Source organism: Gracilinanus agilis, chromosome 1 (assembly GCF_016433145.1).
Source record: "Gracilinanus agilis isolate LMUSP501 chromosome 1, AgileGrace, whole genome shotgun sequence".
Taxonomy (NCBI): Eukaryota; Metazoa; Chordata; class Mammalia; order Didelphimorphia; family Didelphidae; genus Gracilinanus; species Gracilinanus agilis.
Window position 1 is genome coordinate 720,852,508 of NC_058130.1, and position 19,349 is coordinate 720,871,856.

The 19,349-nt window shown below is 35.3% G+C and overlaps 2 protein-coding genes across 2 annotated transcripts in view; one reads left to right on the forward strand and one right to left on the reverse strand.

Annotated features, from left to right (window-relative positions):
• Positions 1-19,349, reverse strand: part of LOC123243268 (olfactory receptor 7D4-like) — an 83,547-nt gene that overhangs the window by 18,187 nt on the left and 46,011 nt on the right. The window contains exon 2 of the mRNA XM_044671496.1: positions 18,489-18,495. Within this exon, the coding sequence (XP_044527431.1) occupies positions 18,489-18,495 (7 nt within the window). The remainder of the gene's footprint in view (positions 1-18,488; positions 18,496-19,349) is intronic.
• LOC123243303 (olfactory receptor 7G3-like) lies at positions 7,314-8,255 on the forward strand. Its single transcript, XM_044671535.1, has one exon. The coding sequence runs from the start codon at positions 7,317-7,319 to the stop codon at positions 8,253-8,255; it is 939 nt and encodes a 312-aa protein (XP_044527470.1). The 5' UTR covers positions 7,314-7,316.

Genomic DNA, 19,349 nt, shown 5'->3' on the forward strand with positions numbered 1-19,349 from the left:
TTTACATAGAGGGAACAGGGACAAACTGTATAGGATGAAATGTCAATATATATATATATATATATATATATATATATATATATATATATATATATATATATATATATGTATGTATAAATTGGGTGGAAAGAAGGTAATAATAAGAAAAATAGGAAAACAAACAAAAAGGAATAAATTTGTATTCCATAAAGAAGTGTGTGGGACCAACAGGGAAAAATAACAATACACTGTAAGGGTAAAGAGGTTAGAGAGAGGAAATATTCAATACTTAAGTGCATTGAAATCAACTTAAAGAGAGAAGAACAATCAGATCCATTGGGGCAGAGAATTGATTCATGCCCTATAGAGAAGTAGAAGGGTAACAAATGACTGGTGGAGAGGGAAGCAATACTAGGGAGGGAGTGGGCTTGGTGGGGAGAGCAATGTGGCTTTAAAGAACAATAAGAGGGGAATAAGAAGGGAGGGGTGAGAAAGGGAAGTACAACAAGGGAGGGAATTATAGGAACTTATTAAAAACAAAACACTAGTATAGAAGGAAACAGTGAAAGAAGAAAGGACAGGACTTAGGAGAGAGAATCAAAATGTCTGGAAATTGTGTTATTTAAAAGTATTGGGGTTCTATTTGGAAGTATTGAGCCTCAAGATATGTAGTGTTTGACAAACTTCCTATGGACATGTGGGAGACCTTGGAACTACATTCCCTGTGATCTAATGGGTTTCCAGTTTCTGACGTGATAACTTGAGACAACAGGAACCAACATATAGGGCAGCTTAAATTCGGAGGGCAGGCTTGAGATGGGCCTCTTTGATACCTGAACGGGCTCTCTGGCGTACGAGACAGACAAGATGGCAGGAGATAGGTACTGGCGGGCATTTTGAATAGATATTTTACAGGCATGTGGTTGATTTCTTTATCAGCATCGCATTAATTAAAATACTATTTTCCCTTATAATATTGGCCTTCATCATTTTTAAAAATAATAGAATGCACAGTAGATAATTATAACTCTGAATGTGAATGGGATGAACTCATCCATAAAATGGAAGCAAATAGCAGAGCACATTAGAAACCAAAATCCTACCATATGTTGTCTACAAGAAGCACACATGAGACAGACAGATATACATAGAATGAAAATGAGAGGATGGAGCAAAATCTTTTGGGCTTCAAGTAAGAAAAAGAAGGCAGGGGTGGCTATCGTGATCTCTGACAGAGCCAAAGTAAAAATAGATAAGGTTAAAAGAGGTAGGGAAGGTAACTACATCCTAATAAAAGGCAGTATGAACAATGAAGAAATATCAGTACTCAATATGTATGCACCAAATGGTATAGCTTCCAAATTTCTAAAAGAGAAGCTAGTGGAGCTCAAGGATGAAATAGATAGCAAAACCATACTAGTGGGGGACCTCGACCTTCCCCTATCAGATCTAGATAAATCAAACCAAAAAATAAATAAGAAAGAAATAAGAGAGGTGAATAAAACCCTAGAAAAATCAGACTTAATAGATATATGGAGAAAAATAAATAGGGACAAAAAGGAATATACCTTATTTTCAGCAGCACATGGAACATTCACAAAGATAGACCATGTAATAGGGCATAGAAACATGGCAAACAAATGAAAAAAGCAGAATTAGAGAAATGCAAATCAAAATAACTGTAAGGTACAACCTCACACCTAGCAGATTGGCTAAAATGATAACAGGGGAGAGTAATGAATGTTGGAGGGGATGTGGCCAAATTGGGACATTAATGCATTGCTGGTGGAGTTGTGAACTGACCCAACCATTCTGGATGGCAATTTGGAATTATGCCCAAAGAGTGACAAAAGAATGCCTGCCCTTTTATCCAGCCATACCAATGCTGGGTTTGTACCCCAAAGAGATCAGAGATAAACAGAATTGTATAAAAATATTTATAGCTACACTCTTGTGGTGTCAAAAAACTGGAAAGGGAGGGTATGCCCTTCTATTGGGGAATGGCAGAACAAATTGTGGAATATGCTGGTGATGGAATACTATTGTGCTCAAAGGAATAATAAACTGGAGGAATTCCATGTGAACTGGAAAGACCTCCAGGAATTGATGCAGAGTGAAAGGAGCAGAGCCAGGAGAATGTTGTACACAGAGACTGATACACTGTGGTAAAATCAAATGTAATGGACATCTGTACTAGTAGCAATGCAATGACCAAGACAATTCTGAGGGATTTATGGAAAAGAACGTTACCCACATTCAGAGGAAGAACTATAGGAGAGGAAACTCAGAAGAAAAACAACTTCTTGAACACTTGGGTTGATGAGGACATGATTGGGGATGTAGACCCGAAAAGACCACACCAATGTAACTATCAATAACATGTAAATAAGTCTTGACTGACTACACATGTGGAAATGCGAGTTAGCTATGGGGAGGGGACCTTGAGGGGGTGAAGGGTAAAGTAAAAACATAAATTATGTAACCATGGAAAATTTTTCTAAAAATAAAAAAATTAATTAAAAAAAAGAAAAATTACAATCAAAATAAGCCTGAAATTTCAATTCACCTTGAAAATGGACAAAGATGATAGAAAAATAGCAATTCTCTATTCTGAAGGAGTTGCAAACTGATGAGAGTACTAACACTTGGTGGAGCTATGAAATGATACAACCAATTTGGAAAGCAAGTTGGAATTATGCAAATAACATGACTAAAATGTCCATATCCTTTGAACCAGAGAATCTATCACTGGGCTTATGCCAATAAGAAAACTATTGATAAGAAGAAAATCCCTTTTAATTACAGAAGCTTTTTTGTGATAGCAAAGAACTGGAAACAAAGTAGATGTCCATTGACTGAGGAATGGCTAAACAAATCATGGCATATAGAAGTAATGGAATATAGCTATTGCATAAGAAATTATTTATATATGTGTGTGTGTGTGTATCTTCCTCCACAATATAGAACTATATTTTGTATGATAATCCATGTATAACCAATATAAAATCACTTGCTGACTGAGGGAGAGGGAAGAGGGAGAGAGAGAAGTTCAACTCAAAATGTATATATGTTAGAGGGGATGTGGCAAAATTGGGACATTGATGCATTGTTGGTGAATGGCAATTTGGAACCAGGCCCAAAGGGCTTTAAAAGACTGTCTGCCCTTTGATCCAGCCATACCACTTCTGTGTTTGTACCCCAAAGAGATCATAAGGAAAAAGATGTACAAAAAATATTTATAGCCGTACTCTTTGTAGTGGCAAAAAACTGTATTCAAATTTAAATCTGCCTAATAAAAATTCAGAACTCTATCTGCTACACCATATCCCTCCCAATAAGGACTTCAAATGACTAAAAAAACTACTGATACTTGATGAATTGAAGTGAATTGAGTTAAATAGCATCACAAAGCAAGTTTGGTTAATATGTTCAATGTTTAAATTTTATTGAAATATTTAGAGATTTTTCTAAAATAACAATTCTTAAACAATCTAATTAGATGAAATTTAACAGGAAAAATGTTTGATCTTAGATATAGGATCCAAAAGATTAATTTTATGTGTGCAATGTAGAGAAAGACAAAGACAATGTATATGGGGACCAATTAAAGTAACTGGAGATGTTGGTCTTGGAGAAAAGATTTGAACATGACAGCTGTTTTCATGGATTTGAATTATCTCATGTAAAAGAAAGATTAGACTTGTTCTGTTTGACTCCAAAAAACAGAAGAAGGAACAATGAGGGCATCTACAAGGAAGCTAACTTTGGCACACGAGAAGCAAAAACTTCCTTGCAATTTAAACACTACAATAGTAGAATGGAATGCTTTGAAAGGCAGTTGATTCCTTGTTTGGAACATAGTATATGATTCACATTGGACTGAAGAGTCTCTGAGGTGCCTTCCTGTTCAAGATCTCTAGAGTTTGGTAACGTCCGATGCAATATTGGACAGGTGACACTGTTTGAAAGTTGGGGGTTTTGCCATGTCTGCTGCCCCACAGGGAATTTAATTGTTCAGGAATTGGAAATACAATTACATGATTTTTCTAATGAAGAGGTTAGGGGATTGAGCCTCTTAGGCACTAGAAATTACTAATATTCTTCCTGTTACTCTACAGGACCAGATACCAGTTATCTCAGACCTGGAGGAAGTCTGCTTGTGCCTCTCAAAGATATCAATCCAACTGTCTGGAACTTTTGACTTTCTCTGGGACCCAGAGTTTCTGCCTTCTTTGCCTTCCCTTCCAGAAGATACAGTCAGCCAAACCTGTCCCTTTGGTGATGTTCAGTAAGTGAACAGAGGTTGGAAGTGTTGGGAAGGGAGAGAGGAAAAGGGGAAGTGAGAATTAAGTGAAAAAGAAGCAGCCAATCATTGTTCAGAAAACCAAGATTACCATAACTTCAGCAGAGTTCAAATCATAATCCAGTCTGTAAAGCAAGAAAAATATAACCCATTCTAGAGTCTACTTGAAGATGCAAGGAAGAGAAACCAGGATGGTGAAGGGTCTACTTGAAAGCCCAGAATTCACCTTATGACCAAAATCAAAGGAAAACCAAAGGAGAATAAGTCCCATATGTTAATTAAGGTTTAGGTTCCATCATGGACATTTACTAGGAGTAGAATCTTGGTCTAATCACTTTCCCTCTTGGGTCCTAAGCCATAAAATGGGGATAAAAAATTCCATATTGACTTCATGCTGTTTTTTGTGAGAATCAATAGAATTGTGGAATATTTTGGTGACCTTAATTTATGTCAGATACTTTTTTTTTATTTTTGTCATAACAGAGATAGGAGTTCACTGTGGGCCAATCCCTTTCAGTCAAGAATAATCCAAACACCAGGGAAAATCTTTAACCAAAGTTAAGTCTCAGATATTCTAATAGGAACCCTCATAAAGACTAGCAAAATAAAGCTTATGCTCCTATTACCAGACACAGAGTACTAGGGGTATGGTAAGACCTTTTGCCTTAAAAACTTGGATGACTCCTGTAATTCCGAAGACCTCTCTGAATGGCACAGAAGGCTGAACTTTTCACGCAAGGTGCAGGTTACAGAGTCAGGGAATGAGGATGAGGGCAGAGGAGGAGAGGGAAGGATTCCCTACCCTAACTGTAACTGATAGGTAGACTGAAACCATTTTCCATGATCTGAAGGTACATGAGAAGATAAGGGAAGTTTTCAGAAAAGGGGCTGAAATTCCTTTGGACATTGTCAGGAAGAAATATATGATAAGGACACAGGCACAGACTTTATACATGATTGGGAAAAGCAAATAGAACTGAATCTGATGCATGGACAATGAACAGGAATTCCTAGGTGCCCTAGAAATGAGGAAAATAAAATTTCCTTTTATATCCGATGACCTTTGTTCCAGTCCTACCCAAATGTCACTAACTCCCTTACTCTCTGTTTGTAGTATAGTCCACTAATGTAGCAAGGGAGGTGGTTTTGCCTTCTAGAGACATTATTATAAGATGTATGAGTCATCATTGCAATGTTTAGGGACATTCCTCTGGCTTTCTTAAATTCAGAGGATCAGTCAGTTCTCCTATTTCCACATAATATACTACTGCCCTAATGTAATTTTAATTGATATTTTTCATTTCTTATACATCTTTTCCCCTGGGTCTTTTTCCTTTCCTATGTTCCTGATGAGGTTTAGAAGAGATGATGGGAAATTCTGATGCTATTATTGTAATATATTCATCTCTCTCACTGTTATCTCTCTTCCATTTTCAACTTCCATTCCAATTCCCATTCCTCAGTATGTTTAGACTTTTGTTGAGAATACTTATAATACACACACAAAATTAGCATGTCAGAAGTAACCAGTATTTTGTGAGTTGTACTGTGAGTAATATTTAGGAAGTGTTTGGTACCAGGTTGTCTGGTAGTATTTAACACCACTTATATATAATTATAATACTGTGTATATAATACTGTGACCTAAAGACTCACCAATTATCTGTTAGTTGCTGCATTTATTTGCCTCCAAGGATGTGGGAACAGTTGGGGTGAGGGAAGAGAGAAAGAGATTCCCAAATAAAAAATGTAGAAAGGTTTTAAGAAACATGTAAGTTAGGATATGTGAGATGGGGTTGACAAATGCCTTCAACTATTTGAAGCAGTGTCATGAGAAAGATTGGATATGTTTTGCTTGACCTCAGAGAGCAGAACAAGGAACAATGCATGGAAGTTGCAGAAAAATGAAATAAAATTTAGACTTGATGGAAAGAAAAACTTCCTAATAATTATAGCATTGGGATTCTACCAGAAGCATAGGCAAAAGTTACACAATGCCTAGGAAGAATTTCATGAGAATTCCATGAAGGAGAATAAAGGGTCTCTAAGAAAAGGACTTAAACAATCTATGTTACTCCTTTGCAACAGGTGCCCTTTGATCCCACTTTCCCCTGTGACCCCCCCAAAGACCATAATTTATTTGAAAATGATCTGTGAATTTCTGGAAAACTGTAACCAAACTATGAGTCAGCAATCATAATCTAATGAAAACTAAACCTGTATTAAAGGAGTCATAGATTCCAGTAAGAAGGAAGTGATCATTTCATTTTCTTTGATCTATAGTCAGACCACATTGGAAATTTTGTGTTTAGTTCTGAGTGCCACAATTTAGAAAATAATCTGGAGAGGATGCAAGGAAGAGAAACCAGGATGGTGAAGGGTCTCTGAAAATTGAAGGAGCAAGAATTTCTTAGCCTCAAGGACAGAAAATATATGCAATACAAAAAGGATGTCATGTGGGAGAGAAATGAAATTTATTCTCCAAAGTTTCAGAGGCCAAAGTGAGAACTTTGGATAGACCTGGAAAACAGGTATGTTTTGACTCCATATGAAGGAAAATGAGAGAAACCCCAGAGTCAAATAGGCATTTCAGAAAAGGTTTCATTTCCATGAAAGTTTTCAGTAAAGGACTAGATGCCCACTTGTCATGTATTTTTAAAATGGATTTTTTTGTGTGCTTTGGTTTTGTATTATGTGTCCTAGGAGGTTCCTTCCATTTCTATGTAATGTAATTATTTTAATAAAAAATGAACTACTTACACCATAATAGGTTTAATGATGTTTCAAAGAATGTCTAAATTAGACAGAATCTTAGAGATCATTAGAACCAAGTCCTTTATCTTGCATTGAGGTTAAATTAAGAAATCTTGACTTGTCCAAGATCACAAAGGTGACCACAAAAGTGGCGGAGATAAGAAATGAACCTGGAAATTCTAAGCCAGAGACTGGTATTCTTTCCATTTCATATAAAAGGATAACTATTTTTAAAATCATATTCTTCTCACTTTTCTTTCCCAACAGAAACATCAGCACCATGGTACCAGAAAATGAAACACAATTCACTGAATTTATTCTTTTGGGATTTTCTGAGAAGCCAGAGCATCAAGGGGCCATCTTTTTGCTATTCTTGGTCATGTACTTGGTCACTGTGTTTGGAAACCTGCTCATAATGTTGGCTATTGGCTCTGACTCTCACCTCCACACCCCCATGTATTTCTTTCTTTCCAACTTGTCCTTTGTGGATCTCTGTGTGGTATCTACCACAGTCCCCAAGATGCTGATGAATATCTTAACACAAAGCAAGGTCATCCCCTATGCTGATTGTCTTGCCCAAATGTACTTCTTTTTGGTCTTTGCTGGATTGGACAATTTCCTCCTCATAGCAATGGCTTATGACCGTTTTGTGGCCATCTGTCACCCTCTACGCTATACGGTCATCATGAGCCCTAGGCTCTGTGTCCTGTTAGTTTTGCTGTCCTGGATATTAAGCCTCCTAAATTCCCTGCTTCACAGTCTGATGGTAACACAGCTCTCCTTTTGTACAGACCATGCAATTCAACATTTCTTTTGTGATCTTCCCCAAATTCTGAAATTGTCCTGTTCTGACAACCTTGTCAATAATGTCTTGGCATATATTGTTGCTGGATTGCTTGGTGTTCTCTCCATCACAGGGATATTTTTCTCTTATAGTCAGATCTGTTCTTCCATTTTGAAAGTCCCATCTGCTGGGGGTAAGTATAAAGCCTTTTCTACTTGTGGATCTCACCTTTCTGTGGTTTCCTTATTCTATGGCACAGGTCTGGGAGTCTATTTCAGCTCTTCAGTTATCCACTCTTCCTGGAAGAGCACAGTTGCCTCAGCAATGTATGCTGTGGTCACCCCCATGTTGAACCCCTTCATCTATACCCTGAGGAATAAGGACATAAAAGATGCCCTTAGGAAGATCATTAGTAGAAAAGCCTCCTTTCAATAATGGGGTAGGGTGTTGGTCCTTGGAATCAGACATTGATATTTTGGGGGAACATATTGGGAGGCAGAAATCTTGGATTCCTTAATTCTCTCCCCACTCAAATCCATCCTCCATTTAGTCACTATAGTGGTTTTCCTAAAGTACAAGTCTGACCCTATCATTCCCCCTGATTTCTAGCAGCTCCTATTGCCTCCAGGATCAAATACAAAACATTGTGTTCAACATTTACTTCTTTTTATCATCTAGCCTCTTTCTGCCTTTCTAGTTTTCTAATACCTTATTCCCTACTATCTAGTCTTGGCTCCAGTGGTATTATCCTCTTTGGTGTTCCATGAACAAGATATTCCATTTCTTGGCTCTCAGTGTTTTCTCCATCTATCTTCTTTGCCTAAAATACACTCTATCAACAGTTCTGCTTACTGTCTTCTTTTGTTTCTTTGAAGTGCCAAGTTTTTAAAAATCCCACCTTTTCCTGGAAAAATTTCCCTCCCTCTCTTAATCCTAGTGCCTTCTCTCTGTTAATGATTTTCTATTAATCCTATAAATAGTTTATTTCTATATATATTGTCTCTCCTATTAGATTTTAAGTGCCTTGAGGTTAGGGACTGTCTGTCTCTTTTTCTATCCCCACTGTTTAACCCAGTGTCTGGCACATAGTAGATATTTAATAAATGTTGTTTGATGACTCTCAAGATTCCTCTGTTTCTGTACCCTCTGCTCTTGTTGACTATACATGACTGTAATCTTATTCTTCATGGCCTCTGTGCTTTGCTATTCCACCACAATAATGTCTGGTTTGACACCTCCTGCTTCTTCAGGGCTTTTTAAACACAAAATTGTTGTAAATAGAGCGACAAGGACAGGATTTTAGTTCCCTACCTACTACCTATAATCTGTGTGCCTTTAGTCAAGTGACCATTAATATCTTTATCCCTCAATTTCTTCATTTCTGAAATGAAAATTGAAAGCCCACTCCTAACTATCCAACAGGATTTTTTTCTGTTCATCAAATGAGATGATGTATATGAAAATGCTTTCTTTATAAGCTGCAAAATGCTACATAGCTGCAATAAAGAAAAAAGAAATCAGAGAAAATTAACATGAGATTTCACCATTGTGAGTTTAAGTCCCAACTCCTCCAAGTCTTAACAAATAACAATTATGAGTTGCATTTGTAAAAAAAAAAACACCACCTTATCATATTGTGGCCATCTCACAGTTAAACTTTGTGCTTTGCCTGATAGCAGGAAAAGTCTTTCTAGTTTAATTGGACCTGGAAAAACTGGAGATCTGATGACACAGCCTTCAGAAACTATGGTCAACTCCATTTAACAATGAAACATTGAATATGGCCTTACTTACATTTGTATCTTGCATTCTCTACCTTCATTCATGGTTGATTTCAAGGGCTAACTCCAATAAAAATTGTTCATTTTCCCAGTTATTACTGTTACCCCATCCTACTTCCACCAAGTTTACTTCATATATTTTAGATTTGTTTATCTGTGTACCTCTGGGATCTTCCCTGTCCTCATGGAACATTTAGAGGGTAGAGGCTGTTTCACATTTGTTTTTATATCCAGAGTAACAAAGAGTGCCTGGATCTGGCATATTTTAGGCACTCAATGAAGGTTTGTTATGAATTGACTTATCCTTGGTCTTCTCTTTCTCCTGTGAATCACCAAATCACAGAAAAGACCATGGAGGTCTTCCAGTTTCTTAAACCATGAAATTACTCTATCTAGGTGTACAATGTCCATAAAAAGTGAGCATTGATCTTCCACTTAAACTCTTTCAGTTACAGGTACCTTCCTACCTAACAGAGTGGCCATTCCATTGTTTAATGGTTTTGATTGTGAGAAAAGCCTTCATTATACTGAGTCAAAAGTTACCTCCCCTTAAATTGCCACTTACAGTTACTAATATGATCCTCAGAGACTATACAGGAAAATAAAAGAAGGTCAAGTTTACACCTTTATGTTACATGTTTATCCACATAGATAAGGTAAAAGTTTTATAAATGATACTATAAAAAGTTCTACAAAATAAGAATAGGAACTGAAACACTCATGAGTTTATAATCTTAAGAAACAGTAATATTAATTTCCTCAACTCTCAGTTTAGAAATGCACAAGTGTGACCAATAAACAAGATGCATTGAAGATAGGAGGCAAATTTGACCACATAGGTTTCACTGAGAATTGGTAGGGTGAATCTGTTACTGGGATCTGAAAAGGTATGATTCGAACTTAGGTCTTCTTGATTCCAGGACCAGTGCTCTCTCCACTCTGCCACCTAGCTGCCCATATAATAAAACTAAAATCTAAATCCTCTTAAAGACTAATAAAATGGACAAACCTTTACCTATTTTGATTAAAAAGAAGATGGCAGAAACCAAGCCAGTAAATAGCAAATATGCAAGGTGAAATCACAACAAAACCAGAAGAAATAAAGATAATTAGTAATGTCCAGCTATATACTTCACAAAACTGAGAACACGTAAGAAATTTTTACAGCCCTTCAAAAATATAAAATATCCAAACTAAACAACCCAATCACAAAAACAAAAATTGAATTAGCTGTAAAGGAACTACAAACCCCACCCACAACAACACCTGGTCTATCAAACTTTTTAGGAATGGTTAGTACCCTTATCTGACAAATTATTCTCAAAACTAGAGACACATTATATCCTATCAGAATCTTTTCATGAAACAAATGTAGTCCTAATACCTAAATTAGGAAAAGATAAACACAGAAGAAAAACTATAGGCCAATCTCATTAACTAAAATTAATTCAATACTGGATACTTTTTTCTTGATTTTCTGGTTTTTTTTAAAATATAATTGTGGTATATATTATTCTTTTTCTCTTTTCTTCTCTTCACATATTTACCTTTTTTTTTTCTTTATATTTCCAAAAATAACAAGGGAAGATTCTTTTTAGAGAAAGGTGTAGAAAAAAATTTGAAAACTAAATTATCAAAACAAATTGAAGAGAAGGAAGAAGAGTTTTACTTATCCATCTAGCTTAGAAATAAAAAAAGAAAAGAACTAATAAACTGGAATTGAAAACAAGGAGGAAAAGGAACTAATAAGCAAAGCTTTATAAGAGAAAGGTGACTGAGGTTGAAGGGAAAAGAGATAGCCAAAGTAGGCTAGAGAAATGATAAAATTAAAAGGCAAAACTTTGAAATGACAAATAAATAAATATTTTCTTAAATTATTAAATAAAAGGAAGAGGAAAATGAAAATTGCAAAATAAAAATTACCATTTTAAATCACAACATAATGAGGAGGAAAGAAAAATTATCAGAACATCATATACACAAGTCTATACTGGCAAAACTGAGAATTTAAAGAATAAGCATAGTATTAATCATAGAGATAGTATAGATAATATTTATGAAATTCTTTAAAGTTTTCAAAATTCTTTACAGGCATAATCTCATTTTATGTTATCAGCCTCCTTTTACAGATGAAAACCTGAACCTCAGAGGCTTTAAATGACTTGCCCAAAGGTGTATAGTCAGGGTGGCTAATCCAAATGAACACAATCTTGGAGATTAAATATTCCAATTTTAGGAAATGAAATTGAACAAGAAACAAGAAAAAAAATTAAAAACTCTGTTCTAAACAGATTACTAGAAGAATGCTATCAAACCTTAAAATAACAATTGATATTTATTCTAGATAAATTATTTCAAAAATTGAGATATCCTAACTGATAGTCAAAGGATATGAATATGCAGTTCTCAGAGGAAGAAATTAAAACTATCTATATAGTCAAATAAAAAATGCTCTGAATTACTATTGATTAGAGAAATATAAATTAAAATAACTCTGAGATACCACTTCATTTCTATCAGATTGGTTAGTATGACCAAAAAGGAAAATTATAAATGTTGGAGGGTATGTGGAAAAATTGGGACACTAACACACTGTTGGTGGAACTGTGAGCCAATACATCCTGGAGAGCAATATGGAGCCATACCCAAAGGAACATAAAACTATACCACTTCTGAGTCCATATCACAAAGAGATAAGAGATAAAGGAAAAGGACCTGCCTCTACAAAAATATTTTTAGCAGCTCTTTTTGTAGTGGTAAAGAATTGGAAACTAAGGGGATGTCCATTAATAGGGAAACAGCTGAATAAGTTGGGATATATGGTTATAACAAAATACTATTGCACCATAAAAAATAACAATAACAAAAGTATGATGAGTTCAGAAAAATCTAGACTTATATACTGATGCAAAGTAAAATAAACAGAATTAGAACAGTATATACAATAACAGAAATATATTATAATATCCTGTTAAGGATTAAATTATTATCAGCGAAGCAAGTTTCCACGATATCCACAAGGAATCCATGACAAAAAATATTATCCATAGCTAAAGAAGGAACTTTTGAAGTCTAATTACAGATCAAAGTATACCATATTCCACTTTATTTTGAAGAATTGAGATTATTCTTGATGTTGTTGAGGAGGATGCTATGGTAAAATACTTTTTTTGATATTCACAAAGGTATCTTTCAGCTCTCCTCTCTGAAAGGAAAGCCAGAAATGACTTCCCTTCACCAAATCAGTATGTAATTTGCTTGGGGACTATATATTTATAAAAAATCTATTTATTTATATTTAACAGATATGACTATAAGCATTAGTAACAAGGAAAGCCTTAACACTAAAGGGAAACGATATATCCACCAGTGGCAAACCCTTTAGTTTCTTCAAGCTACTCTGAACTGCTTAACACTTACTAAAAGACCCAAAATACTCTATCTGACTAAAACCTAATTTAGAATCCTTATTAAAATAACTTAATATAGTTAACAGTGTCTCCAAGTAAATATAGTCCTGTTGGCCCAACATGGCAGAGGTTAACTGACCAGAGTACAGGTCTGAGATGTCTCCCAGAGTTCAGACAAAACTGGCCTTTGAAACTTCTCCTCCTAAAATGGTTCTCCAATACAGCAGATTTGACAGCTTTCTCTTCACAGTGAATTCTCACAGTCAGGATAGCAGAAACCTTTTAAGATAGGCTTGATTTCTCTCTCTCCCTCCTATAACCACCAGAGAGTAAGGTCTGAGATGAGTCTGTCTTCACCAGAAGTCAGAGAGAGACTCAGAACATAGTGACCAACGGTCAGAACTTTATCTACTTCTCCCCTTCCATATTCTCAGCTCTTGCCCAGAACACGGTTTTGCCTGCAGCCTCAGAGACACTTTTCTAAAATTCTTATCTTATCAATACTTAATCAATATATTTCCTATTCCATTTCTACAATTTCCTTCATGAATTTTATGTGTGATATGTGTCTTATGTCACAACTTGAGTAATATGGAAATATGTATTCCATTTAAGTACTGGTATAACCTATGCTAGACTATTCAGTGTCTGAGGGTGAAGAGGGAAAGAATCTGATCATAAAATGTCAAAAGAAAAAACAATTGTCAAAATTGTTTCTATATGTAATTGAAAAATATTAAAAAGTAAAAAAAAAAAACAGAAAAAATCAAATTCAAACAACTCAACAGGGATCAAGGTAAGAAAAAGAACAATAACATTTTTTATATCCAGTATGTAAACTGGAAATTCATTCAAATGTATAAAAAACAAGCAGTTCTCAGAAGAATTGCAAACTATTAGTGGACACAGGAAAAAACTCTTATGGAAAACCAATAGAAAAGCACAAATCAAATTAGGTCTGTGGTTTCATCTCATTCCCAAGAAACTGGTGAAGATAACAATCGTCACTGAGGGCTAGGAAGACAGACGATAATATCTTGTTGGTGGAGTGGTGAATGTGTCTAACTAATTGGGAAGTCAATTAGGAATTAAGATGAAAGCGACTAAAATGGTCATTTGAATAAAATTTTCTTTGAATAAGAGAACTGGCTTGTAGAAATACACTCCAAGAAAATCAGAGACAGAAATAATATCCTTGACTACCCAATATATTCATAGAAGCCCTTTTTATATAAACAAAGAATGGATACAAAATAGGTTCTCCTTGAGAGGAGAATAGATAAATAAAATGTGGTACAAAAAAGTTACTGCATTATAAGAAATAATAAATATTAAGAATTCAGGGACTCATCAATAGCTTATGTGAACTAAGGCATTGTGACACAAGTAGAAGCAGGAAAACAATACTGTATGCACAATGAGTGGAAATGGAAAGAAAATGGAATGAAAAATTAAAGGAAACTAAACTCTAAGCTTGGCCTCAGGGTAGAATTGAGAAAATGCACCTCCCTCCTTTCTTTCTAGAGGTGGAGAAAGAGGGGACCAACAGTGTGATATATCCATATCATTTCTGACACATTTGACATGTTTGTGGGTTTGCAGGAATTAGTATTTTTCCTCTTTTTATTATAAGATACATGGGTATGTGTGGGGAAGGGGGTAGGAATATATTTGGAAATAAACATGATATTGTGATAGAAAGAATAAAAATAATTCTTAAATATATAAAATAAATCAAAATCTTCTCCAGTTATATGTTAAATGTAATGTAATAATAAAATTAATATGGGGAAATATAGAAAGACTTTCATGAAATAAAGCAAAGTGAAATGAGCAGAGGAAGAGAACATTGTAAACAGTAGCAGCAACAGGGGCAGCTGGATGGCAGTATATTGAGAGCCAGGACTAGAGGCGGGAGGTCCTCAGTTCAAACCTGACCTCAGACACTTCCTAGCTGGGTGACCCTGGGCAAGTCACTTGACCCCCATTGCCTAGCTCTTACCACTCTTCTGCCTTGGGATCAATACATGGTACTGATTCTAAGACGGAAGGTAAGGGTATTTTTTAAATAGTAGCAGCAAAAACAAAAACAACAATACTGTATGATGTACTATGGTGAGTGACAGCTATTCTTAGACAATTATCCAAGAAAGTTCTAAAGGAGTCATGATGAAAAAATGCTATCTACCTCTGGAAAAAGAACTGATATAGTCTGAAAACAGATCAAAGCATACAATTTTCACTTAATTTTCTTCATGGTATAGATAGATACATTCATACATGCATGCATACACACATATATAAATAAATGTGTATATATGTAAGTACACACATACATTATATGTAATATCTTCTACAATATGATGAATATAGAAATAGGTTTTATATAATAACACATTTCCTTACTGTCTCAGGAAAGAAGAGGTGGGAGGGAGGGAGAGAATATGGAACTCAAAATGTTAGAAAACAAGTGCCAAAAAATAATTTTTATCTGAAATTGGGAAAAAAAATAAGGCATTACTGGAGGAAAAAAAATGTTTTGGATGAGCAAAAGGACTGTAATCTTCAAATAATGGGAAAAGTAGAAATGAAGAGAGAACAGAATTTTCAAACTCATTAATATATTAATAAGCAATAATTATCAAACTTATTTCTCACTTTTTATATAAAAACATAAAAGTTGAATAATGATATAAACTAGATAAGTAAGAATAAAAATTAAATTAAACAATAGTCAAATAGGTGTTTAACAAAAATTAAAATAGTCAAATTAATAAATACTAGAACATGGTGGATTTGAGGAAGCATTTCATTTCCTAAGAACTTTTAAAGAAAAAGCTTGAAAGTAGTTTGACAGAAATTAGGACTGGACCCTTTTCCCACTATATTCAATATTAAAATTAAACTATATATATTCAGCCTGATTATAAAAGATCATTATTATCTTAAAAAGTAGAAGACAATAGGAGCAGAAATTAGAAGACAATATAGCATTCCAAATGATGACTATAGAGAGAATTCTGAGTCAATTAAAGGATAGGGAGAAACCAAAAGAAGATAAAAGAAAAAAATTTAATTATTTTGAAATTGGAAAGACATGAACAAATTCAGTGCAATTGGAATAAGAAAGAAAATTTATTTGGAGAAAAATCCTTATAGTAAATACCTTTCATAGAGTTTTGATATATAGAGATATACATACACACATATATGAAATTCATTCAAATATATGAAAATAAGCCGTTCTCAAAAGAAGAATTGCAAATTATTAGTAGATATAGGAAAAACTCCTACAAATTACTTCTAATAGAAAAGAAACAAACCAAAATAATTTCTGAGGTTTTTCCTCACACTCAAGAACTAGATCTAAATAGTCAATGGGCATTTTGAGAAGACTAGTTTGTTAATATCCTGTTGATGGAGCTATGGGTGGGTCCAACCAATTGGTAAGTAATATGAAATAAAGATAAAAGTGACTAAAATGTCCCTGCCCTTTAAATAAGAGAACTTACTTATAGGAATTTATTCCAAGAAAATGAAATGATAGTCCAAAATATTCATAGAGCACTTTTCATATTAACAAAGAACTGGAAACAAAAAAGGTTCTTTTTGAGTAGGGAATAAATAGCTAAACAAAATGTGATATAAGAATGTAATGGAATATTGCTGCAGTATAATAAATGATGAATATGAAGAATTCAGAGAATCATTAACAGCTTATATGAAATAATGCACAGTGACATAAATAGAAGCAGAAATACACTACTGAATGCACAATGAATACAAAAAATGTAAATGGAAAGAAAAACAGAATGAAATTTAATTCTGGACTTGGCCTAAGGGAAGAATTGAGAAAATGGAACTTCTTCCCTTTTTTTGTGGAGGTGCAGTGGGGGGGGGGATAGTGTGGGATATTAAATATGCTTTCTGACACAATTGATATGTTTATTGTTTGCTGAAATTATTGCTTTGCTCTTTTCTATGTAAGGTTTATTAATAGGTTTAACTAGATGCTTAAGTGTGTGTAGGGAAGAGGGTAGGGATATAAATGGACATGAATGTGACATAGAAGCAGAAGGCATTAAAAATAATTCTTAAAAATATAAAATAAGTCAAAGTTCTTTCCAGCCACACATTAAATGAAATAGAAAAATGAAAGAAAAATTTACAAATATGAAAAATTGTTGAAAGACTTTTATGATTTTGGGAAAATGGAAAGAAGTAGAACCATAAGATGGAGGACACATTAAGGGATTCCACCACATTCCTCTGATTTGATGAGGTCTGCAGTAAAATTGCTAGGATTATACGTTACCAATCTTTGCACCTTTCTATCAAAAGTGTGTGCCTACTAGCAGCTAATTAAGATGATTCAGGAATTCCTGGTTAGTTTTTAACTGAAGTTACCCCCAAGATGGTTGGCTTGCTGAGATTCAAGGTGACAAACTATTGTCATAGAATCTACCCCCTCTGCACTGACCTTTAAAGGGGAGTTAACAGGATATTGTTGGCTCTTTTCCTTTTTTTCTTTTTTCCCTGTTTTGTCTTTCCTTTATTCAGAGATTGGGCCAAAAACATTAGAACAGGTCTAGTTCTAGGAAGAATAAAATTAGGGATTGAACACAGCCTTGTCCTTATATCCTTGGCAACTGGAAATATTGGTCTTGGCACCCTAAAAATGAAATGCTTACCCAAAGATTTCTGAGCACAGATCAAAAACTAGAGTTCTTGTGATGAGCCTGACCTAGCCCAAGATATGGTAACAACCAGGGAATTGATAGAGTTCCTAAAGAAGAATGTTGTATGAGTAGATTTATGCTTGCCAGCTTAGCCAGAGAGTATAATCCTTGGAAAATCCCTATGAATTCTAACTTCTAGTTAGAAAAGAGAGTAGGCAGTGTGATCCCAGAATCTCACTTTCTAGCCAGAGGACAGATTTCCTAGGCTAGAATTAGCTTAAGGATAAACCTGAGTTTGAGAATTCCCAAGTTGAAGGGGTGGGGGGAGGAGGATTACCAACATACTTTTTTTTTTAAACCCTTGTACTTCGGTGTATTGTCTCATAGGTGGAAGATTGGTAAGGGTGGGCAATGGGGGTCAAGTGACTTGCCCAGGGTCACACAGCTGGGAAGTGGCTGAGGCTGGGTTTGAACCTAGGACCTCCTGTCTCTAGGCCTGACTCTCACTCCACTGAGCTACCCAGCTGCCCCAACATACTTCTTGAATGACATCTAGTTTTGGAAATAGAAGATAGCCCAAATGACCTAAATGATTAAAGTCACATGAGGGATGTAATGGGGATAATTTGAGGAAAGGTGTGTGGTAAAAGGGGATTTTTAAAGGAGGTTGTCAGGGACTTGCTAGGTAGGTAGTCTAGGTTACAGGTAGGCTGGAATAAGGAGATTCAGGAAATAATATGGGCTGAAGAGAACAAAGATCTTCAGGGAGAGGGAGAATTAATCTAAGCAGGCAAAGACAGCAGGGCTTATAGACTAGGACTTAGACTTAAACACAAACTGAGGGAAATAGACTGAACTGAAATTAACTACTGGCTTTAGTTAATTTCACAGGAAGGGACTTGTTTTGAAGCTACACCTTCCTCCAAGATGGATACCCGGCTTCCCTTCAAGCCCAGAGTATGTTGGTTCTTTCCCTCTTCTTCCCTCTCTTAATAACTAACTGACAAATTAACTAACAGCTGTTGAAACACAAAAGGGTTTATTATCTTTAAGGATGATTTGTCAGGAAAGTGGATTGAGGAAGCCCTAACAGTTGTTTATAGGAACCTCAGGTGGGGGAAGGGAGGCAGAGATGGAGTCTGAGCAAGGTCCTGCCTTAACTCAGCTCTCAAGGTGCTCTTGATGTCTAAAGAGAATAAAATGATGACTAACCAATTTCTTTAGATAAAATACTGCCAAATTATAGTTAAACCCCTCACAGATTTGAACTCTCTAATTTACTCTCCTTATTAACTCCACAGACATTTAAGGTAAGGGAAGGAAGGTAGGAATAATACAGGGAATGAAGATACAAAGGGTTTATGTAACTAACAATTCTTAAATAAATATATTCCAAAGCTAGGCTAAATTTCAATTCTTCAGATAGGCAAGGAAGCAGCTCAGTTGGTCTGAACCTCTCTCCACGAGATTCCCAAACCAACTGACTTCTCTCCCTCAAGATTCCAAACCCCTAACTGATTTCAGAACTCAGCCAAAGCTTGGAAAAACTATCATGACCCCTTCTCTCTGTACTACAGGAGAGGGGAATTAAAAGCTGTGGATCCTCCCACCACCATTCTTCATTACAGTGAGCTATTCAGACTATATAGGACCAATGGA

Coding starts and splice junctions, on each gene's coding strand:
- LOC123243303 (XM_044671535.1), top strand. CDS start 7,317: ATGGTACCAGAAAATGAAACACAATTCACTGAATTTATTCTTTTGGGA.